This window comes from Oncorhynchus nerka, linkage group LG24 (genome assembly GCF_034236695.1).
Source record: "Oncorhynchus nerka isolate Pitt River linkage group LG24, Oner_Uvic_2.0, whole genome shotgun sequence".
Classification (NCBI taxonomy): domain Eukaryota; kingdom Metazoa; phylum Chordata; class Actinopteri; order Salmoniformes; family Salmonidae; genus Oncorhynchus; species Oncorhynchus nerka.
In genome coordinates, this window is record NC_088419.1 from 89,447,996 (window position 1) to 89,473,889 (window position 25,894).

A 25,894-nucleotide genomic window follows, 5' to 3' on the forward strand; every position below is an offset into this window, starting at 1 on the left:
ATCAACTACAAAAAAAATGTAGTGAACATATTTTAATCCATAATTGTGTAGTAATAAACACAGCCTATTTTACAAGATTAGTAACAGCTATAAAAAAAAAGAAAAGAAATCCAAACAATGACAATATCAGCAACCACAACATCAACTGAAAGCAAACATCAAAAACACAAGGTGACAATGGAGCTGTGTACATCGCAGGGTGACACTTCTGGAATGACAAGGGGGAAATAATGAATGTACAAATAAAATAATTTACATGGTTTCTTGCCATGAGCATCATCTTTGCCCATATATATATATATATATATATTTACATACAAAAAGTCTCGTCTGCCAAGAAGCCAGTGTGATCTTGATGACTTGGTTGGATGACACTTTCTTCCCGCATTGTTCCCTTTTAGTGCTGCCGTCACCCGTACCCGTCACTGTAAAGAGAAACGCACTCCGTCGAACTCGGCTTCCAGTGACCATTGGATAACAACAATCAGTTGTGTATGCATGGTCCTGTTCCCCCCCCCACGCTCACTTCAAGGATTAATAGAAAAAAGAAGAAAAAAAGTAAAGTTGTTCGTTCTTCTTCAGACATAGAAAAGTCGTACTCGGGAGGTGCTGACGTGAAGATCGTCATCAAAGAACTTGGTCTCTATAACAACATTTCCACTGCAAGGGAGAGAAACGAAGAAACATTACAATTCAGCAAACACTATTCTCTAGCTGCAAAATATGAGACAAAGACGCCTCCATAACGAGGACATTGCAGTTTACAGGAAGTTTGGTGTAGAATAGATAAAGTGTGAAGGAATATTTGGCTGTAGCCTCTTTACTTATTCAAGATGCAGCCTAGTGAGTGACAGTTCTGTATTACCTTACAAACAATTTCACAACCCAAAAGTAGGACAATGAACAAAAGACCCAACAACCCATGCAGATAAATGCAAAAGGCTGAAATAGTTTCTCTTACGTTAAAACATTTGCAGGCATCATCTGCGACTCTGGAGCCGCCTCTATCAAAGACTGCCATGTGTTTGTGGAGTTGGGAATCACAAAGCCAAACTCAAAGAACCATTCTGCAGGTAGAGGAGAGAGCCATCCAAAATACATTCAATCAGTGTTTATTCACTATGCACGGATATTTTATTCTTTAGTACATACAGGCAGAAAGGAAGAGGCGAAGCAAGAGGGATAACTGAGCCCAAAATCTGTCTTCTTCAGCAGGTGGGTGGCGTTTTAAAAATGTTTTTGGTCACCAAGCAGAGTTTTTGATTGGAGGTCATTTAGTGTTGAATTTGGTTAACAAAAAATGTAATGGCTTTTTTGCTATGCGTGGCTCATTAGACCGAATATAAGTTTCGTAATGATTAGGTTGTTACGAATGTACTGATATAAGTAGGACACATGAAATCCCGGCAACTTAAAAAAAAACATTGGAGGTATGCCTGGTTGACACTAGTTACCACAGCCACAAAGTCATAAACCCTGCCTATTTCTAAGATGTGATTTTAAACCTAACATTACTCACACTGCTAACCTTATACCTTACAGTAATCTTAAATAATATTTCACGATATAGCCAATTTTGACTGTATCTGTGGTAACCGTTGTGCCTATTGTTCACATGCGTATCTGCCCTCTCATTGGCTAGAATGGTCCAACCGGCTCTTGCCACCTCCAGACTGCCTTCCATTTTTGAAGACATTTTTTTTACCTTGTTAGAGCGGCCACTACAGTATCATGTCAATAAAATGGATAATCTGTGATATAGGTAACTGCCAAAATAAAGGAAAAACTTGAGTAAATGAGGCATACAAAGTATATTGAACAAAAATGTAAAACGCAACATGTAAGTTGTTCTCGTGTTTGAAGAGCTGAAATAAAAGATCCCAGAAATGTTCCATAAGCACAAAAAGCTTTACATCCTTGTTACTGAGCAGGTCTCCTTTGCAAAGATTATCCAGGTCTCAAATTGAGGGAGCGTGCAATTGTCATGCTGACTGCTGCAGGAATGTCCAAAAGAGCTGTTGTCAGATAAATGAATGTTCATTTCTGTCTGTAATGGGTGTGTGTGTCTCTGTCACCAGATCTTAACCCAATTAAACACTTATGGGAGATTCTAGAGCGGCGCCTGAGACAACGTTTTCCCACCACCATCAACAAAACACCACATTTTATTTTATTTATTGTGGACGAATGGTGTTGTATCCCTCCAACAGAGTTCCAGACACTTCTAGAATCTATGCCAAGGTGCATTTGAATATGTTCTGGCAGCTCGTGGTGGTCCAATACCCTATTAAGACACTATGTTGGTGTTTCCTTTATTTTGGCAGTTACCTGTATATGAAACGCTTATTGAAACAGATCAGAGAGACTAGTACCTTCTAAACACTGGCCTTTGAAGAAGACCTTCTGCTCAAGGCGGAACTTTTCCAGTTTTTCTGATGAAGAGAAATTTAGCTCTCTGGACACAGCTTTGCACTTGAGAATTTTCTTGGGGACTCGAGCTGCAAGGAAATAAAAAAAAACAGACGGTCAAACTACCAATTAGGAGAGAAGAAATGCAGTCACAAACACAAACAACATCCTGGGGCCTCATTTACAAACTGTGCGTATATACAAAATATACCCCAAAATGTGCGTGTGCCAGTTCACGCTAAAGTTGGCATTTATGAAAAAATGTACTTGATGTGAGAATGTGTTCACATCCCTGTCAACTTTAGACCATGTGTAAGCACATCTGCTTGTGATTGAAATATTGTATTGCAAGCTGGCAAGTAAGTCATTTGTGTAAATCGCATTCATGCATATTCATAAAAAATAACAGTAAAAAAAAGAAAAGAATGCAGCCATTTACCATTACTGAGAGGATCCATTTTTATTTTAGAATCTAAAATCATTTGAAATAGGAATCTTTTTCCTATATATTATATAGCCATTGCCATTGCATATATTCATTACCTTTTCTGGTCTTGATTGGGTTTATATTCCTAAAGAAGCCATACAACAAATTACCATGCGCATCTCTCATTTAATTGGACCTAGTAGCCTAGTAAATAGATAGGTTATATGTATTTCAAGTTTTGCAATATCATAGGTAGTGCGGTTTATAATACCGTTATGCGGGTCGAATTTAACAGGTGAACCATTGATCTTGAACATTGATTTAGGTCTTAGTAAGCTACTGGAAGTAAGTTAATGGAATTCCATTTTAATTTGTAGCCTGCCTTAGACAATGTTTCACAATTCGCAGGCAGTCCATATTTAGGTTGGGGGGGGGGGGGGGGGATCAATGCAAAACATTGTTGAATTAAAATGTTCTGTAGACATGTCCACAACAATTTCTTCTCTTTCAGAAACTGACAGTCCTTTTCCAGAAACAGCATAAATGACTGCAGAAGATTAGAACATGCTGCACACACAGTAAATAAACTGGTAGCTTTATGTAAAATATTTGACAGTTTGTGTAAACTTAGGCTACAGTATTGCTGTGTGATATCAATGTCCATTTAAGCTCATAGTCTATACCAAGGTAGAACATATAAACCCAATAATATCTGGATGAACTAAATATTGAATGTCTTTTGCATGCTGTGGCCTAATGCCAATAGTTCCAAATTATAACTCAAATAAAAAGGGCGTTATTGTCACCACATGGAGAGCGTTTTTCAGGTGGAGCACTTTTTATTTTATTTAACTAGGCAAGCCAGTTAAGAACAAATACTTATTTTCAATGATGGCCTAGGAACAGTGGTTTAACTGCCTTGTTCAGGGGCAGAATGACAGATTTTTACCTTGTCAGCTCGTGGGGTTCGATCTTGCAACCTTTCGGTTACTAGTCCAACGCTCTAACCACTGCCGCCCCACCAATGCACGTTCACACACAGTTTTATGACAGGTTTGATTTATAACGAGAAACATGCTTATGTATGGCGTGCGCCAAGTTGATAAATCTCTCTATTTTTGTACATGCAAACTTTTCAGAAATGGCGAATTAAGAAATTATAGATTTATAAATTAGGCCCCTAATGTTTACCTAGAGCTAGGCTACTTTCTCACGTAACATACATGCTCCCTTTTCTATTGATCATAATATACACAATATTAACATGGCACAACATGTTAACTATGTTTAGAGGTAAATTGCTAATTATCATTTAGGGTATTTTGACATTGGTTCAGGGGTTCAAGCTCTTAAGGAAAAACTGACTGTTGGGATGGTTAGAACCGAGTGGTCATCTTGGTAGGGGTTGGAATATTCGGCCTAAAAATCCAGGTTTCCTCCAGGAGGGAAGCAAGATGACAGTAAAACCAGCCAGTACCTTCATGTTCGACCCCAGGAAGAGACAGATCCTCCGTTCCCTGCCACAGCACCTTCCCAGTCTCAGCATCACGCAAGTTCATCCAGTTTCTGGCAGAGGGAGTCAAGGAACACTACGGACACAGCCATGTACTTCCATCAGGCAACAGTAGCCTTGTCTAGGTTCTGGTCTGTACTGTTTGTGTCTGCAGCTCGTGGCAAACCTTAGAATTTTCCCTCAGAGCCAGGGATCAATTAAGTAACGCCAATATTCCTCAAGGTTGCAGGATAACAGGAAACCCATCAAGTTACGATAGTTTAGTGGAAGCCAACTGTCAGACAATTCAAAGAGTAGCCAAGCCCAATCAAAAGGAGGTAAATACACAACAATATACAACCTTTGATCTCTCGGAACCAACAGGTAATCCAGAAGTATGCAACAGATGTTCAACTCAGTCTCGGACAACAACAAAAAAGCTAACCAACGGACACAGGTTTTGTTGATAATTCAACTAGTGGGCACGAGTTAAAGCCAAAAAAAGAAACTGTCTAGGTCTATTTTTATACTTCCGAAACTCTTAAGAGAGCTGACGTTTGTGGCTCTAGTTATTTACATCAGCTCTCACACAATGTTCTTTTATTGGAGTGGCCAATAAAGCCGCCCATGATTATGTAGCTACTACTAGCTAACGTCTTCTAATAGGTCAAGTGGTGCAAGCCGAGGCAAGTGTGTCACGTAACAGTTCTCCAGCTGGTGCTAACAGAACAAAGAGTTTCTGACTCGGCTCTGGAAGCCGACCTGAAGATGTGGCTCGTGTGTCAACTAGAGGGTACTCCATGTCAGAAGCACCTGAACTCCTGTGTCAAGACCATCTGTGCTCCCCCTCCCCCCAAAAGGGTGTCAGCACCAGCCCTCCTCAGGACACAATGCCATTCAGTTGACATGACTATTTCATGACTAAGTGCTTCAAACAGCAAAACGGAATTAAATCGGAAGAGCAAAGTGTCTGTCGATCCATTCCGCACACGGGATCAATTCTTTCAAACTAACAATAAGAGTCAAAATATAGAATGACCAAATTTCAAAACAGCAGGTAGGAAAATAACAGTTGATGTGAAGTGAAAACAGAAACATGGCGCAACCAACTCCTACGCTGAGTTTAGCTAGCTGTTTTAGCGAGATTAAACGTGTGGTGCTTTGAATCATTTAATCCTTTCAAAATCTGACAGACTGCATCCCAGCAACATTGGGTCAGCTCAGTCACCAGCTCAGTCACCAACCTCCCAGCAGCTTCCCACAACCTCCTAGACTGAAACTCAAGTCTACAGTGCGTGGCTCTGTCACCTCAATAGAAACTTCCTCAGAAAACACAGGCCTACTACCAAAAGGTTTACTAGCCTCGCAAGCCACCCTGATCTTGCAAGTTTACATGAATGGTTTGCTGCGCAGTGGTAATCAGTCTGGTATACACGAGGCTACAGTTTTACCCCTTCATTCAAAAACTCTGTACATGACTGGGATGCTGTGTGTGAGGCGGGTTTGTTAGGTAATATTTTGGCTGTGGACTTTGTGCAGTCTGTCTCCTACATCATTTAAATTGATTTCAACAGTTGTCAGTCCTGCTGGACAATGACTGGGGGACGAAGCAATTTAGCAGCGTCGACCCATCTAACGTTTTATGAATGGATTAGAGTACGATCTGTCCTGCTGCTGCTTCAATGTGAATTATATATATATATATAAATTATATTTAGATATATTATAAATATATATATTTTTAAATTAAGCTCCTTAACTGGCTGCAGAGAACAATTCCGGGAGAATGTTTCCAGTACATTCTAAGGTCAAAGCCTAGACAACACAAAGTTCTTCATAATAGGCCCGGATAAAGATGTCAGCTCAACGCAGTTCTATTAGGCCCGGTGGGGAAACAGGTGACAGATGTCTCCAGGATCATACCTACTGAGATCCCTGGCGCTAAGCAGAGAATATCCGCAAGGGGGATAGACCCTTGTTCCTGAACATACTCAAACAGGCTTTTAATTAGCCCCTAGGGTCATGCTAGCCTCACTTAAGCCCAATCCATTTTTAAAGAGTAGCTTTAAAAATGGTCCATGTATAATTTTTTCCCCCCTCTTCTTCTCAATATCAAATATGTTCTGGGTAACAATTAAGTACCTTACTGTGATTGCTTTTCAAATAAAATGGTAAAAAAAAAAAAAAATCTTAGCAAAAAAGCAATTTCTTAAAGAACAATTTTGCTAAGACTGTCCGGGAGTAGCCTGAGTGAGGGGCATAATTGGAGGAGCCTAGTGTGAGGGATATGTAACCTGAAAACTAGCTATTAATGGAGGGCAAACTCTCTTTGTTATGGTCTATTAACCAAATGAATCCAAGGTCATACCGTCTATAATATTGTAACAAGCTCACATAGTTGCTGTCAAACTCTACCCAGTTGTCACTGACTAGTTGGATATTGATTTCCCACAGAGCAAACCATTTCTGTATTTACAGCATTCAGAAATGCATTTTTATCATTTTGTTTGTTTGTTGCTTTTTGGCAGACATTTGAGTTGTTGTTGAGATTTGTTTAAAACACTTCATTGTGAGACTAAATATAAAGGCTGGACATGCAGATCAATGAAAAGACGATTTTCGTTGGCGTCTCGGGACTGATAGGGTTAACTTGTATCACCTGGCGATGTAGCCAAGTGGCATAAAGAACCCACCCATGCAAAGAAGCTGACATTTCAAAAATCTTTTTTTTTCTCTCTTCAAAACAGATCTTAGACTATCACAGAGTATTATTCCTACCTCATAGTGGGAATATAAAACACAGGAACTTAGACTATCACAGAGTATTATTCCTACCTCATAGTGGGAATATAAAACACAGGAAAATCACATTTGACTGCACATGCAATAAACACGAGACATTAAAAGTCATGACGCATGGAATATTGCATAAACTGTCAAATGAAAGCATTGCAAATTATTACATTTCAAAAAACATTTTTTTTGTAACAAACATCTTCAGAAATGCAATTGAGACAGTTTTACTTTTCTGAAGTCTTAAAGCTGAAATATCCTACCACTACACTAGACCCACTCAAGACTTTCCCTGTGAGGTTAGCCAGTCATTGTGTTCACACAGTTCTGTGAATCAGTTTGTTACAGGGACAGATTAAAATGCAAGTCAGATCTACTCAGGGGAAGGAGAAGCTGGCTACAGTGCACACTGCATTCTCCTCCGAGGCCAGCCTTTGCCTTTCCTTAGGGACATAACAGAGGCAATGTTGTACAAGCCAGGAAGCCCAATGCAGCAACAGCATCATACATAAATCAGTCATGTAGCCTGTAGATTTTTAGTCTGAGATGTACATTTGTCTAATTAACCAAACTGCAGAGAGGTTTTTCAATACAATGAACTACTGTAGGGCGGCTTAATAAAAAACTGTGGTGTTCTATGGAAAGGCAGGATTCTCAGCACGACTTGGGTAATCGGCTATAGCCTAGGCCTAAGGCACACGCTACTGGGTTATTCATGGATGCAAGGCAGTTCCCAGGAATCAAAGTATCAAATCATCTGATTAGGCAGCACAAGGGAAAAGCACACAAATCACACTTTCATCATTTCAGGTTATACCTACATATTACGCTAGACTTAGAATTTGTAATAACTGAAAACAATTACGATAGTGTCGTCGTCAAAGTTTGCAAAAACAAGCAAATTGGTGATGACGCTGAGTTGTAGCACATCTTGTGCCTTCTTTGAATTCTCCCTGCTGTGATACAACTTCTAGTGCTTTCTATAAATATCCTCATTGCATAAGACAATGACCTACAGGTCAAAAACCTGGTCATGCTGGGGAAGACTTCCTGACCTCCTTAACCCGATAGTCACCACACAGCACACATCAAATAAATACACCACTTCTAGATTCATTTGATGGAAAACCTTGAGAAATCTGTGTGAATGTAGCCTGTTTCTTGATGACGTTGTAATCACGATTAATCTGATGCTCGTTACGTACATTTTTAAGGAGGGGGGGGGGTGGTTTTAGTTCAAAGATGGACAATTCCTCAGAGTACAGATTGATTGGTCTCAGAAGAATCATCTTACACTTGAAACAGCTAGACTATCCACTGTATCATTTAGTTTTTTTAATAACAATTTTTTTAACCTTTATTTAACTAGGCAAGTCAGTTAAGAACAAATTCTTATTTACAATGACGGCCTAACCCAGACAACGCTAGGCCAATTGTGCGCCACCTTATGGGACTCCCAATCAGAACCTGGATTTCGAACCAGGGACTGTAGTGATGAGAGTGCCTTAGACCACTGCGACCCTCGCGATTCTCTCGCAATACACAACCAAACAAAATTCAAAGGCTAACCTCTTTTGCAAAGGTTGTAAAATCAGGTACACAATAGAGCCCCATAAAACCTAGCGGTCAAAAACGGAAATGGTTCCTACATTTATAAACCACCCATTTTAGAACCCTTTCGAACAAGGCCTGCATTTCATGTAGGTTTTCCCTGGCATTACGTTTTGATAACCATGTAAATCACTCTAGGACAAGGTTACTTTTATCAATATAGTCAGCTCCATTTACTTTGAAATTTGAAAATGCTAATTACCATCAAAGTACACATCATAAAAATTCCTGCAAGACTTCTCTAACGGACACCTTTGCTGTCAGCTAGCTAGCTACCTTGTAACAAAACAAAATATTTTGATTTACTGATCTAAATCATTTAAATAATATTTGTTGGCTTATGCATTTGGTTTTGTACACAATACTATCAGTCAGACATTTACATTATGCCATGAATACTAGGCTATATATATATATATATATATATTTTTTTTTTTTTTTAGCAAAGTCGCTAGCTAGCTAACCTACCTAAGTGAAAATAGCAACATAACCTTCTTTTACTAGATCCTCTTCTCCTTTAGCTGGTGGTATACATTTCATCCCTTATCAGTTCTGCCAACTATATGAACGAGGTGATACCTATTTCAATTAAATGGTGTCAGAATGCACTACTGTATTAAAGCGATTCAGAACTAACTTAACACATTCGGTTGCAGATTCAAAGCCAGACTTATTCATAGTAGAATTTAACAGGTCATGAATGAATAAGCATATTTATTTGACAAGAACGCACCTAGTCACTCATCAATCAAGTCAAACACCTTAACTCCACCAATTACATTGTTTTACAGAAATCTAAATAGTAAACAATGCATACATAAAATAAACATATGTCTTGAAGTAAAGCTTAAACTATTTAAATCAAATCAAATTTTATTTGTCACATACACATGGTTAGCAGATGTTAATGCGAGTGTAGCGAAATGCTTGTGCTTCTAGTTCCGACAATGCAGTGATAACCAACAAGTAATCTAACTAACAATTCTAAAACTACTGTCTTATACACAGTGTAAGGGGATAAAGAATATGTACATAAGGATATATGAGTGAGTGATGGTACAGAGCAGCATACAGTAGATGGTATCGAGTACAGTATATACATATGAGATGAGTATGTAGACAAAGTAAACAAAGTGGCATAGTTAAAGTGGCTAGTGATACATGTATTACATAAGGATGCAGTCGATGATGTAGAGTACAGTATATACGTATGCATATGAGATGAATAATGTAGGGTAAGTAACATTATATAAGGTAGCATTGTTTAAAGTGGCTAGTGATATATTTACATCATTTCCCATCAATTCCCATTATTAAAGTGGCTGGAGTTGGGTCAGTGTCAATGACAGTGTGTTGGCAGCAGCCACTCAATGTTAGTGGTGGCTGTTTAACAGTCTGATGGCCTTGAGATAGAAGCTGTTTTTCAGTCTCTCGGTCCCAGCTTTGATGCACCTGTACTGACCTCGCCTTCTGGATGATAGCGGGGTGAACAGGCAGTGGTTCGGGTGGTTGATGTCCTTGATGATCTTTATGGCCTTCCTGTAACATCGGGTGGTGTAGGTGTCCTGGAGGGCAGGTAGTTTGCCCCCGGTGATGCGTTGTGCAGACCTCACTACCCTCTGGAGAGCCTTACGGTTGAGGGCGGAGCAGTTGCCGTACCAGGCGGTGATACAGCCCGCCAGGATGCTCTCGATTGTGCATCTGTAGAAGTTCGTGAGTGCTTTTGGTGACAAGCCGAATTTCTTCAGCCTCCTGAGGTTGAAGAGGCGCTGCTGCGCCTTCTTCACGACGCTGTCAGTGTGAGTGGACCAATTCAGTTTGTCTGTGATGTGTATGCCGAGGAACTTAAAACTTGCTACCCTCTCCACTACTGTTCCATCGATGTGGATAGGGGGTGTTCCCTCTGCTGTTTCCTGAAGTCCACAATCATCTCCTTAGTTTTGTTGACGTTGAGTGTGAGGTTATTTTCCTGACACCACACTCCGAGGGCCCTCACCTCCTCCCTGTAGGCCGTCTCGTCGTTGTTGGTAATCAAGCCTACCACTGTTGTGTCGTCCGCAAACTTGATGATTGAGTTGGAGGCGTGCGTGGCCACGCAGTCGTGGGTGAACAGGGAGTACAGGAGAGGGCTCAGAACGCACCCTTGTGGGGCCCCCCGTGTTGAGGATCAGCGGGGAGGAGATGTTGTTGCCTACCCTCACCACCTGGGGGCGGCCCGTCAGGAAGTCCAGTACCCAGTTGCACAGGGCGGGCCGAGACCCAGGGTCTCGAGCTTGATGACGAGCTTGGAGGGTACTATGGTGTTGAATGCCGAGCTGTAGTCGATGAACAGCATTCTCACATAGGTATTCCTCTTGTCCAGGTGGGTTAGGGCAGTGTGCAGTGTGGTTGAGATTGCATCGTCTGTGGACCTATTTGGGCGGTAAGCAAATTGGAGTGGGTCTAGGGTGTCAGGTAGGGTGGAGGTGATATGGTCCTTGACTAGTCTCTCAAAGCACTTCATGATGACGGAAGTGAGTGCTACGGGGCGGTAGTCGTTTAGCTCAGTTACCTTAGCTTTCTTGGGAACAGGAACAATGGTGGCCCTCTTGAAGCATGTGGGAACAGCAGACTGGTATAGGGATTGATTGAATATGTCCGTAAACACACCGGCCAGCTGGTCTGCGCATGCTCTGAGGGCGCGGCTGGGGATGCCGTCTGGGCCTGCAGCCTTGCGAGGGTTAACACGTTTAAATGTCTTACTCACCTCGGCTGCAGTGAAGGAGAGACCGCATGTTTTCGTTGCAGGCCGTGTCAGTGGCACTGTATTGTCCTCAAAGCGGGCAAAAAGTTATTTAGTCTGCCTGGGAGCAAGACATCCTGGTCCGTGACTGGGCTGGGTTTCTTCTTGTAGTCCGTGATTGACTGTAGACCCTGCCACATGCCTCTTGTGTCTGAGCCATTGAATTGAGATTCCACTTTGTCCCTGTACTGACGCTTAGCTTGTTTAATAGCCTTGCGGAGGGAATAGCTGCATTGTTTATATTCGGACATGTTACCAGACACCTTGCCCTGATTAAAAGCAGTGGTTCGCGCTTTCAGTTTCACGCGAATGCTGCCATCAATCCACGGTTTCTGGTTTGGGAATGTTTTTATCGTTGCTATGGGAACGACATCTTCGACGCACGTTCTAATGAACTCGCACACCGAATCAGCGTATTCGTCAATATTTTCATCTGACGCAATACGAAACATGTCCCAGTCCACGTGATGGAAGCAGTCTTGGAGTGTGGAGTCAGCTTGGTCTGACCAGCGTTGGACAGACCTCAGCGTGGGAGCCTCTTGTTTAAGTTTCTGCCTGTAGGCAGGGATCAACAAAATGGAGTCGTGGTCAGCTTTTCCGAAAGGGGGCGGGGCAGGGCCTTATATGCGTCGCGGAAGTTAGAGTAACAATGATCCAAGGTTTTACCACCCCTGGTTGCGCAATCGATATGCTGATAAAATTTAGGGAGTCTTGTTTTCAGATTAGCTTTGTTAAAATCCCCAGCTACAATGAATGCAGCCTCCGGATAAATGGTTTCCAGTTTGCAAAGAGTTAAATAAAGTTCGTTCAGAGCCATCGATGTGTCTGCTTGGGGGATATATACGGCTGTGATTATAATCGAAGAGAATTCTCTTGGAAGATAATGCGGTCTACATTTGATTGTGAGGAATTCTAAATCAGGTGAACAGAAGGATTTGAGTTCCTGTATGTTTCCTTCATCACACCATGTCTCGTTAGTCATGAGGCATACGCCCCCGCCGCTCTTCTTACCAGAAAGATGTTTGTTTCTGTCGGCGCGATGCGTGGAGAAACCTGTTGGCTGCACCGCATCGGATAGCGTCTTCCCAGTAAGCCATGTTTCCGTGAAGCAGAGAACATTGCAGTCTCTGATGTCCCTCTGGAATGCTACCCTTGCTCGGATTTCATCAACCTTGTTGTCAAGAGACTGGACATTGGCAAGAAGAATGCTGGGGAGTGGTGCGCGATGTGCCCTTGTCCGGAGTCTGACCAGAAGACCGCTACGTTTCCCTCTTTTTCGGAGTCGTTTTCTTGGGTCGCTGCATGCGATCCATTCCGTTGTCCTGTTTGTAAGGCAGAACACAGGATCCGCGTCGCGGAAAACATATTCTTGGTCGTACTGATGGTGAGTTGACGCTGATCTTATATTCAGTAGTTCTTCTCGACTGTATGTAATGAAACCTAAGATGACCTGGGGTACTAATGTAAGAAATAACACGTAAAAAAACAAAAAACTGCATAGTTTCCTAGGAACGCGAAGCGAGGCGGCCATCTCTGTCGGCGCCGGAAGTGGATGAGAGCGCACAGATTCTTCTGCTTTTCCATGATAGGAATTAGACCAGCATAAATAAAGCAAAATGTAAAACGGCATTTTGTGATTTTTGGTGGGTGAGTTACAAATGGAGAAATAACGATGTTGAAGGTAGGCTTAAAACACACTGAACAAAATAAACCATTTTTTCTCAATATTTAGCCAGTTTAGCAGATACTGTAAATTGCTCTGGATAAGAGTGAATACATTTCCATTCTTTTTGCATTGGTCCCCTGTGGGAATAGAACCCACAACCTTGGCATTGCAAGCACCATGCTCTACCAACTGAGCCAAACAGGACTGTGTCGATCCCATGTTATATGAGCTGAAATAATAGACCCCCAAAATGTTCCATGTGCACAAAAAGCTTATTTCTCTCAAATTGTGTGCATCCCTATTAGTGAGTGTTTCTCCTTTGCCAAGATAATCCATCCACCTGACAGGTGTGGCAAATCAAAAAGCATGATCATTACACAGGTGTACCTTGTGCTGGGGACAATAACACAATGCCACAGATGTCTCAATTGGCATGTTGACTGCAGGAATGCCCAACAGAGCCAGATCATTTTATGTTAATTTCTCTACCATGAGTCGCCTCCAACATATGGCGCTGTGTGGGTGAGCGGATTGCTGTTGTCAACGTTGTGAACAGAGTGCCCCATGGTGCCAGTGGGGTTACAGTATGGGCAAGCATAAGAGACAGACAATGCACACAATTGCATTTCACCGATGGAAATTTGAATGCACAGAAATACTATGACGAGATCCTGAGGCCCAAGGTATCTGTGAACAACAGTTGCATATCTGTATTTACAGTCACGTAAAATCCATAAAGTAGGGTCTAATTAAATGCATTTACTCAAATGTTATTTAACTAGGCTAGTCAGTTACGAACCAATTATTATTTATAATGACGGCCTACCAAAAAGGCCTCCTGCGGGGACAAGGGCTGTGATTATTATTATTTTTTTTAAATAACAAAAGGCAAGAGAGACACCAAAGATACCTAAGACAACAACATGGCAGTAACACATGACAACACAGCATTGTAGCAAAAAAATAAAAAGACATGGTAGCAACACGAACTGTAACTCAGAAAATATTTGAAGTGATTGCATGTTGTGTTCATATTTTTGTTCAGTATAAAGTACTAGGTTAAACTCCAGCAGAATGAGAAATACTTAAGACAACAAAAAAAATGAAGCCATGCCTAAATACAGCTTCTTCATGAACTATTCATACCCTTTGACTTCTTCCACATTTTGTTGTGTTACAAAGTGGGATTAAAATGGATGTCATTTTTTGGCAAAAAAATCTAGTGTCAAAGTGGAAGAATAATTCAATGGAAAATAACACATTTTTGATTAGCGAAGTTCCCAAAGTTGACACAAATGATAAACCAAGAAATGCGAGAAACTACTACACATACAGTGCATTCAGAAAGTATTCAGACTCCTTACCTTGTTACATTACAGCCTTGTTCTAAAATGTATTAAATATTTCGTCAGTCGTGGCCAAAAGTTGAGAATGACAAATATGAATATTCATAAAGTCTGCCGTCTCAGTTTGTATGATGGTAATTTGCATATACTCCAGAATGTTATGAAGAGTGATCAGATGAATTGCAATTCTTCGCTATGCAAATGAACTGAATCCCCTCCAAAAAACATTTCCACTGCATTTCAGCCCTGCCACAAAAGGACCAGCTGACATGTCAGTGATTCTCTCGTTAACACAGGTGTGAGTGGTGATGAGGACAAGCCTGGAGATCACTCTGTCATGCTGATTGAGTTTGAATAACAGACTGGAAACTTCAAAAGGAGGGTAGTGCTTGGAATCATTGTTCTTCCTCTGTCAACCATGGTTACCTGCAAGGAAACATGTGCTGTCATCATTGCTTTGCACAAAAAGGGCTTTACAGGCAAGGATATTGCTGCCAGTAAGATTGCACCTAAATCAACCATTTATCAGATCATCAAGAACTTCAAGGAGAGCGGTTCAATTGTTGTGAAGAAGGCTTCAGGTCGCCCAAGAAAGTCCAGCAAGCGCCAGGACAGTCTCCTAAAGTTGATTCAGCTGTGGGATCAGAGCACCACAAGTTTTGGAGGATGGCCTGGTGTCAAGAAGGGCAGCAAAGAAGCCAATTCTCTCCAGGAAAAATATCAGGGATAGACTGATATTCTGCAAAAGGTACAGGGATTGGTCTGCTGAGGAGTGGGGTAAAGTAATTTCCTCTGATGAATCCCTTTTCCGATTGTTTGGGGCATCCGGAAAAAAGCTTGTCCGGAGAAGACAAGGTGAGCGCTTACCATCAGTCTTGTGTCATGCCAACAGTAAAGCATCCTGAGACCATTCATGTGTGGGGTTGCTTCTCAACCAAGGGAGTGGGCTCACTCACAATTTTGCCTAAGAACACAGCCATGAATAAAGAATGGTACCAACACATCCTCCGAGAGCAACTTCTCGCAACCATCCAGGAACAGTTTGGCGATGAACAATGCCTTTTCCACATAATGGAGCACCTTGCCATAAGGCAAAAGTGATAACTAATATTTTGGGTCCATGGCCAGGAAACTCCCCAGACCTTAATCCAATTGAGAACTTGTGGTCAATCCTCAAGAGGCGGGTGGACAAACAAACACCCACAAATTCTGACAAACTCCAAGCATTGATTATGCAAGAATGGACTGCCATCAGCAGCATCATGACATCACAACATCCTGATGTGGCCCAGAAGTTAATTGACAGCATGCCATGGTGGATTGCAGTGGTCTTGAAAAAGAGGGTCAACACTGCAAATACTGACTCTTTGCATCAACTTCATGTAATTGTCAATAAAAGCCTTTGACACTTATGAAATGCTTGTAATTATACTTCAGTATTCCATCGTAACATCTGACAAAAATATCTAAATATACTGAAGCAGCAAACATTGTGGAAATTCATATTTGTGTCATTCCCAAAACTTTTGGCCACGACTGTACACACAAAATCCCATAATGGACAAAACAATAACAGGTTTTTAGAAATGTTTGCAAATTTTTTACAAAAAATTTAAAAAGAAATACCTTATGTAAATAAGTATTCAGACCCTTTGCTATGAGACTCGACATTGAGCTCAGTTGCATCCTGTTTCCATTTATCATCCTTGAGATTTCTACAACTTGATTGGGGTTCACCTGTGGTAAATTAAATTGATTGGACATGATTTGGAAAGGCACACACCTGTCTATATAAGGTCCCACAGTTGACAGTGCATGTCAGAGCAAAAACCAAGCCATGAGGTCGAAGGAATTGTCTGTAGAGCTCGAGCAGAGACAGGATTGTGTCGGGGCACAGATATGGGGAAGGGTACCAAAACATTTCTGCAACATTGAAGGTCCCCAAGAACATAGTGGCCTCAATCATTCTTAAATGGAAGAAGTTTGTAACCAACAAGACTCTTCCTAGAGCAATCGGGAGAGAATGGCCTTGTTCAGGGAGGTGACCAAGAAGTGACCATCGAGTTCATAACAACCCTAAGCACACAGCCAAGACAAAGATCATTTCTGTGGCACTCCACCAATCAGGCCTTTATGGTAGAGTGGCCAGACAGAAGCCACTAAAAGGAACAAGACAGCCCGCTTGGAATTTGCCAAAAGACACCTAAAGGACTCAGAACATGAGAAACAAAATTATCTGGTCCGTTGAAACCAAGATTTAACTATTTGGCCTGAATGCAAAGCATGACACCTGGAGGAAACATGGCACCATCCCTACGGTGAAGCATGGTGGTGGCAGCTTCATTCTGTGTTGATGTTTTTCAGCGACAGGGACACTAGTCAGGATCGAGGGAAAGATGAATGGAGCAAAGTACAGATATCCTTGATTAAAATCCTGCTCCAGAGAGCTCAGGACCTCAAACTGGGGTGAAGGTTCACCTTCCAACAGCAGAACAACCCTAAGCACACAGCCAAGACGATGCAGGAGTGGCATTGGGCCATGTCTCTGAGCGTCCTCGAGTGGCCCAGCCAGAGCCCGGGCTTGAACCCGATCGAACCTCTCGAGAGACCTGAAAATAGCTGTGCAGCGACGCTCCGATACAACCTGACAGAGCTTAAGAGGATCTGCAGAGAGGAATGGGAGAAACTCTGCAAATACAGGTGTGCCAAGCTTGTAGCGTCATACCCAAGAAGACCCGAGACTGTAATCGCTGCCAAAGTTGCTTCAACAAAGTACTGAGTAAGGGGTCTGAATACTTATGTAAATGTGATATTTCAGTTAATGAAATTGCACAAATTTCTAAACCTATTTTTGCTTTGTCATTATGGAGTACTGTGTTGATGAGGGAGAAAATAACTAATCCATTTTAGAATAAGGCTGTAACTTATCAAAATGTGGAAAAGTTTCAGAAGGCACTGTGTGAAATACTGTACAATAGCCTACACATGGAGAGGAACTGAAAGGCACATGCCAGTACCAACCAATACTACTCATCCGACAGACAGTGCAGGTGTGGACCAGTGATGCCTTCTAGTTGCAACCGCTCCCCTCTTAGCATCAGTCAACAAGTTCAACTTGAGTGTGACATGCATTATATATACACACTGCTCAAAAAAATAAAAGGGAACACTTAAATAATAAAATGTAACTCCAAGTTAATCACACTTCTGTGAAATCAAACTGTCCACTTACGAAGCAACACTGATTGACAATACATTTCACATGCTGTTGTGCAAATGGAATAGACAACAGGTGGAAATTATAGGCAATTAGCAAGACACCCCCAATAAAGGAGTGGTTCTGCAGGGGGTGACCACAGACCACTTCTCAGTTCCTATGCTTCCTGGCTGATGTTTTGGTCACTTTTGAATGCTGGCGGTGCTTTACTCTAGTGGTAGCATGAGATGGAGTCTACAACCCACACAAGTGGCTCAGGTAGTGCAGCTCATCCTGGATGGCACATCAATGCGAGCTGAGGCAAGAAGGTTTGCTGTGTCTGTCAGCGTAGTGTCCAGAGCATGGAGGCGCTACCAGGAGACAGGCCAGTACATCAGGAGATGTGGAGGAGGTCGTAGGAGGGCAACAACCCAGCAGCAGGACCACTACCTCCGCCCTTGTGCAAGGAGGAGCACTGCCAGAAGCCCTGCAAAATGACCTCCAGCAGGCCACACATGTGCATGTGTCTGCTCAAACGGTCAGAAACAGACTCCATGAGGGTGGTATGAGGGCCCGACGTCCACAGGTGGGGGTTGTGCTTACAGCCCAACACCGTGCAGGACGTTTTTCATTTGCCAGGGAACACCAAGATTGGCAAATTCGCCACTGGCGCCCTGTGCTCTTCACAGATGAAAGCAGGTTCACACTGAGCACATGAGACAGAGTCTGGAGACGCCGTGGAGAACGTTCTGCTGCCTGCAACATCCTCCAGCATGACCGGTTTGGCGGTGGGTCAGTCATGGTGTGGGGTGGCATTTCTTTGGGGGACCGCACAGCCCTCCATGTGCTCGCCAGAGGTAGCCCGACTGCCATTAGGTACCGAGATGAGATCCTCAGACCCCTTGTGAGACCATATGCTGGTGCGGTTGGCCCTGGGTTCCTCCTAATGCAAGACAATGCTAGACCTCATGTGGCTGGAGTGTGTCAGCAGTTCCTGCAAGAGGAAGGCATTGATGCTATGGACTGGCCCGCCCGTTCCCCAGACCTGAATCCAATTGAGCACATCTGGGACATCATGTCTCGCTCCATCCACCAACGCCATTGCACCACAGACTGTCCAGGAGTTGGCGAATGCTTTAGTCCAGGTCTGGGAGGAGATCCCTCAGGAGACCATCCGCCACCTCATCAGGAGCATGCCCAGGCGTTGTAGGGAGGTCATACAGGCATGTGGATGCCACACACACTACTGAGCCTCATTTTGACTTGTTTTAAGGACATTACATCAAAGTTGGATCAGCCTGTAGTGTGGTTTTCCACATTAATTTTGAGTGTGACTCCAAATCCAGACCTCCATGGGTTGATAAATTTGATTTCCATTGATCATTTTTGTGTGATTTTGTTGTCAGCACATTCAACTATGTAAAGAAAAAAGTATTTAATAAGAATATTTCATTAATTCAGATCTAGGATGTGTTATTTTAGTGTTCCCTTTATTTTTTTTGAGCAGTGTATATAGCAATACCATCAAAATTAATTCCCCTCACAAAAAATGTGTACCCATAGTACAGAATAATTACAGATCTGAATGGCAGGAGTATGTATAAGCTTTTGTTCCTGCCCAGCTCATATTGGAATACAAATCTTAGCTTACAACCGTGATTCATTATGTTGATTATTTAAGCCAGGTGTTAGAGCTGGGCTGGGACAAAGCCCTTCATACACTCCAGCTCTTCAGGACTTCCTGCAACGACAAACAGACCAAAGCAGGAGAAAAGTGTTCCAGGTTGAAACAGCTTCCTTAGTTGAGAGGTGATGAGACTCTGGCACACCCATTGGTTCTGCAACAGAGAAAATGCAAATAAGGTCTGCAATTAGGCATCAATAACACAACATTTATTCTACCTCAAAAAGAAACGTGTGAACACCAATTACATTAAAACCCACCATAACAGGTCTGACTAAATAAGGTTACATAACATTGCCTACTAGTGTAAATACAGGCAAATATATTGATAAAAGTCACCTTGTCCGGGGCCTCCTGAATGGCACAGCGGTCTAAGGCACTGCATCGCGGTGCTAAGGGTGTCACTACAGAGCCGGGTTCGATCCCGGACTGTATCACAACCAGCCGTGAGCGGGAGTCCCCTAGGGTGGCGCACAATAGGCCGAGTGTTGTCCGCGTTAGGCCGGGGGGCTTTACTTGGCTTATCACGCTCTAGCGACTCAGGGCCAGGTGCCTGCAGGCTGACCTCGGTTGTCAGGTAAACGGTGTTTTGTCCGACACATTGGTGCGGCTGGCTTCCGGGTTAAGTAGGCTGGTGTTAAGAAGCATGGTTTGGCGGGTCATGTTTCGGAGGACGCATGACTCGACCATCGCCTCTTCCGATGAGACAAGATCGAAATTGTGGAGAAAAAAGGGGGCAAACAAAATACATTTTAAAAAAAGTGGGACCTTGTCCGAGAGAGATTTGCATGGTAATCAAAACGTCCCACCAGGGTAAGACTACACAAAACAGACCTTCATTTAAGTGTTTCTATAGTCCCCTACGGGGAAAAATTAACAGTGGAAAAACCATTGGAACCATTTCATTGTTCGACTGCTAGATTTTATGGGTATTATGACCTCGACTGTGGTACTCTAGGAGTATGTAGCGGGCCGTGTCTCCATGCAGTGCTTGGTAGCATGTTAACTCAGTCACCAGGCCTGTTAGGAGAACCATAAGACAGTAAATCCCTGTCATTGCAAATCAAGGATTTAAGAATGAGAAGCCTAGAAAATGAAGCCTATCTTGCCTTGAATGTCATGAATACGCAGTCTGCTACACGAGTCACGATCCCTTACCTATTCAACACTGAATAGGCCTACCCTCAGTGCTACCAAGTCATGTTTAATGTACAGGGAGTAATTAAAGAACGACGGATCTTCAGTCTTGAAGCCGATGGCAGTAGAGTAGGTGCGATTAATCTCGTCCGCATTACCGTGCCTATTTTGGGACCGTTGGCTTGTGTTAGCCTATGTAAACCAGAAGAAGGGCTTCCATCTGAGCTACAGTAGGGGAGGTGCACTGAACATTACCCATGGAAGGTACATGGAAAGCTCCTCAAATGACCTCCTCCACTATGGTAGGATTAAAAATGTTAGACATAGGTATGAGTTACAACAACCTGCCCTACCCCACTTCCCGCCCTCTCTCCCAGACACCATTTGGACAGCACTGACTACTTGCAAAGACAAGTCTCAGTCCTCAGGTCTCTACCCCACACACACACACACACCATAACACATATGGAATCCTGACCAAAAAGTAACCAAAAAATAAATTTAAAAAAGTGTTAAAAAACTATATTTTGTGGTTTAGATTCTTCAAAGTAGCCACCCTTTGCCTTGATGACAGCTTTGCACACTCTTGGAATTTTCTCAACCAGCTTCACCTAGAAGGCTTTTCCAACAGTCTTGAAGGATTTCCCACATATGCTGAACACTTGTTGGCTGCTTTTCCTTCACTCTGCGGTCCAACTCATTCTAAACCATCTCAATTGGGTTGAGGTTGGGTGATTGTGGAGGCCAGGACATCTGATGCAGCACTCCATCACTCTCCTTCTTGGTCAAATAGCCCTTACACAGCCTGGAGGTATGTTTTGGGTCATTGTCCTGTTGAAAAACAAAAGGATAGTCCCACTAAGCCCAAACCAGATGGGATGGCGTATCGCTGCAGAATGCTGTGGTAGCCATGCTGGTTAAATGTGTCTTTCATTCTAAATAAATCATTTACAGTGTCAACAGCAAAGCACCCCTACACCTCCTCCTCCATGCTTCACGGTGGGAACCACACATGCGGAGATTATCCGTTCACCTACTCTTCGTCTCACAAAGACACGGCAGTTGGAACCAAAAATCAAATTTGGACTCATCAGAACAAACAGATTTCCACCGGTCTAATGTCCATTGTCGTGTTTCTTGGCCCAAGCAAGGTGTCCTTATTGGTGTCCTTTAGTAGTGGTTTCTTTGCAGCAATTCAACCATGAAGGCCTGATTCACGCAGTCTCCTCTGAACAGTTGATGTTGAGATGTCTGTTACTTGAACTCTGTGAAGCATTTATTTGGACTGCAATTTCTGTGGCAGGTAACTAATGAACTTATCCTCTACAACAGAGGTCCACTCCGGGAAAATGTCAAGAACTTTGAACGTTTCTTCATGGCAAAAAACATCCAGAGCAATGATGAAACTGGCTCTCATGAGAACCGCCAGAGGAAAGGAAGACAGAGGATAAGTTCATTAGAGTTACCAGCCTTAAATTGCAGCCCAACTAAATGCTTCACAGATTTCAAGTAACAGACATCAACTGTTCAGAGGTGACTACGTGAAACAGGCTTTATGGTCAAATTGCTGGAAAAAAAAAAACGACTAAAGGCGCCAGGCTGTGTAAGGGCTGTTTGACTAAGAAGGAGAGTGATGGGAGTGCTAATGAGTGTGCAAAGCTGTCATCAAGGCAAAGGGTGGCTACTTCGAAGAATCTCAAATATATTTTGATTTGATTAACACTTATTTAGTTACTACATGATTCCATGTGTGTTATTTCATAGTTGATGTCTTCACTATTATTCTTCAATGTAGAAAATAAAGGAAAACCTTTGAATGACTTGGTGTCCAAAGTTTTGACTGGTACTGTATATATGAAAGGACAACGATCACGTGACACCATTCACTCCCATGTGAAGACTCAATAGCGCATTGTCTCATGGACACATAACATGCACACTTTGAGCTACTCCAGGAAGAGACGTTGCAGGCTCAGTACTGCCCCTCATTGAGTAACTCAAGTTGAAGGCTGACCAGGTTAATGCAACCTGCCATTAGCGACTAAATTATCCTTCTAACTTTTTCTGTGTGAGATTTAAAAGTAAATTGGTTGAAGGACATACATCTAGTGTATTAGAAAGCAATTATGATTGTCTTCTAAACTTTATTCCACAGATTTTTTTTCTTTCCATTCACTATAATGGTGGGGATCCTGCTTTCTGCTAATACACAATATTATAATAATCAATCATAGTTGAATTCCGATTGGAACTATAGCTGAAATCTTTGTGAAAACTCTTGTCACAAGCACAGTATTCAGCAGGAGCAGGCTGTTGTGGAGTGGGTTGAGAACTTCAAGTTCCTTGTCGTCCACATCACTAAAGACTTAACAACGGTACAGACATACCCACGACGAGGGCAAGGCAGCACCTCTTCTCCCTCAGGAGGCTGATAAGATTTGGCACGGGCCCTCGGGATCCTCAAAAGTTCTACAGCTGCACCACCGGGGGCATCTTGAATGGCTGCATCGCCGCTTGGTACGGCAAATGCACCACCCTTGACCGCAAAGCGCTACAGAGGGTGGTGCAGACAGCCCAGCACATCACTGGAGCCGAGTTCCCTGCCATCCAGTACCTCTATATTATGCGATGTCAGAGGAAGGCCTGAAAATTTTTCCAAGACTCCAGCCACCCAAGCCATAGACTGTTCACGCTGCTACCGCCAGGCAAAGAGTACTGGAACATCGTCTCTTGGACCAAAAGGCCCCGAGACAACCATAAGACTGCTAAATAGTGAATTAATAATACAAACTATATGCACCAAAATCTATTTTGCACTGAGGCACACTCACTAAACTACACACTCACTAAACTACACACTCACTAAACTACACACTCACTAAACTACACACTCACTAAACTACACACTCACTAAACTACACACTCAGTGTACAAAACACTGAGTGTACAAACCTAATATTGAGTTGCACACCTCCTTTGGCCTTCAGAACAGCATCAATTCATCGTGGGCATGGACTCTACAAGGTGTCGAAAGCATTCCACAGGGATGCTGGACCATGTTGACTCCAATGCTTCCCCCAGTTGTATCAAGTTGGCTGGTTGTCCTTTGGGTGGTGGACCATTCTTGATACACATGGGAAACAGTGGATCGTTTAAATAATACAACAAATAATGCCATTTAGAAGAAGACACTTATGAAGAAAAAACCCAGCAGCGTTGCAGTTCTTGACACAAACCTATTCAAAGACACGTAAATATTTTGGTCTCGCTCATTCACCCTCTGAATGGCACATACACACAACTCATGTCTCAAAAATCCTTCCTCCCCTTCATCTACACTGATGTGGATTTAACAAGAGTTCGGGAAAAACCGCACCAAACCAACTTGGTATGAAAGACCCCGAAAACTCGAAACTAATGCTGTAAGAAAGGATGCTCTTGCACAAGTAATAGGCAATGCATGACAATTGGCCAATACTGTTCTGTATGTTCGAACAGGTAACGCTACAGAGACTGAGCATCAGCAAACGACTCAAAGTTTAGTGCCAGTCAGAACCAGTCAGCAAACTAGCGACGGCAACAATTCAGCTAACCTTAAATGCATATCTAAATAGCATCTAATTGTCCAATGTAACTGCTCCTTATCAACTTATCCGAAATAATTGGCTAAAGTTAACCACCACATCTATGAGTTGAGTATATAACTAGATAACATAGCGAGGCCTGTTACTGTTAGCTAACGTTAAGCTAACTTGACAGCAAACTAACGTTAGATTCAGAGCATATGACCAAGAAAGACACTAAGCAACACTAACGCTACCAACTAGTTAGTTAATAAACCATCAACAGACTGAAAATATTATCTAACTTCGCTAACGTTGCCTAGACTAGCCATCCACGAACTAGCTAACGACTTAACAGTAGCCAGCGTGGTACAACAAGGACAGGTAACGTAACTGGCTTAGCTAGCTAACTGAAGACTGTAGCCAAATAGCTAGCTAAACAACCAAGCAAAACTCAATTAATTGAAAAGGATACAGCTTAAACCCCTTCAGGATCTCCTTGGCCCGGTCTTCGGTTGAAGACATTATGTCGGAGTCGGACATCTTCAATTTCGTGAGCGTAGAAAAAAAAACTGAGGTTGCTTGTGATGTTACTGTACAGTTAGTTAGCTTTACCAAGCTAATGTAAATGCACCTGAAACTGGCATAAAGTCCAAGGACTCTATCACATTAACCTCTAACAGACCCAGAATGAATCTCACTGGGAACTGCTACAGTACTGATCCCTTAATCAACCTACCCTAAATATATTTTTGGTCGGAGATTGACAGCTAATTCGTCCGAACACCTTGCGCTGGTAGCAAAGCAACACGCAAAACAACAAATGAAACCGGGCGTCTAGGGAGGGATCAGGCTGGGGGAGACGCGTCACCAGTGGCAACGCCAAAAGGCGGAGGCAACGCCCCATTTCCGCCCCCTTTTTTTCTTGCACGAGTGCCACAGGCAGAATCTATACAAGATAAATCATACAGAGATATTTGAGGAGCACCGCTCAATTTGCAGACACAAAAGCTTTGAATCTAGTGTAGGGGCTGTTGCACCTGTGCTTTAAATCAAATTGTCTAGATAGAACCATGAACAAATAGTATGAATACACAATCCTGAGTGTCCTTTTTTTAATCTGATAATTGTATTCTTAATATAAACCAATCAGGTTTTAGGCCTGGGCATAATACTATCACAGCAACCACGCTAGTTGTTAATGATCTTGTCAATGCCTTGGATGCTAAAAAGAGCTGTGCTGCCTTGTTCATTGACCTGTCAAAGGCATTCAACACTGTTGATAATTTTGTTTTGCTGAAGAAATTATATAGTAGGCCTGGGATATACAGCCTGTTAATTGTTTCAGAATTATCTTAGCGACAGAACTCAGGCCATCTGGATAGATAGGGTTAAATCTGAATTTCTTGAGATTCAAAAAAGGTGTTCCTCAGGGTTCGATGCTGGGCCCATTATTGTTCACTTTGTATATTAATGACATAGGAAACACTCTTGATACTTGTACTACTCATCTCTATGCAGATGACACAGTTTTGTATTCCTGTGCCACCTCAGTGCAGCAGGCCATTTGTGAACTTCAGCATGACTTTGATCCAATAAATAAAACAGAATGCACCTTTCTTCTTACAGACAGAGAGGTTCATCCCACATGTTTATACAGACTACAATGATGAGTCCTAAAATTGTCCCCTGTGATAAAACATATTGCTGAATGGTAGACTGCAGCCAAGATTATTATTATTTATTTTTAATATCAAAATAAATCATGCCTTAGTATTAAAAATAAGA

General features: G+C 42.4%; 1 protein-coding gene across 1 annotated transcript; it reads right to left on the reverse strand.

Annotated features, from left to right (window-relative positions):
- Positions 1-17: 17 nt before the first annotated feature.
- Positions 18-24,941, reverse strand: pde6d (phosphodiesterase 6D, cGMP-specific, rod, delta). The gene is made up of 6 exons (XM_029650076.2): positions 24,582-24,941; positions 4,314-4,402; positions 2,373-2,498; positions 962-1,067; positions 527-660; positions 18-425 (listed from the first exon to the last, which is right to left on the reverse strand). The coding sequence occupies exons 1-5, from the start codon at positions 24,647-24,649 to the stop codon at positions 579-581; spliced, it is 471 nt and encodes a 156-aa protein (XP_029505936.1). The 5' UTR covers positions 24,650-24,941; the 3' UTR covers positions 18-425; positions 527-578.
- Between the last annotated feature and the right edge of the window lie 953 nt (positions 24,942-25,894).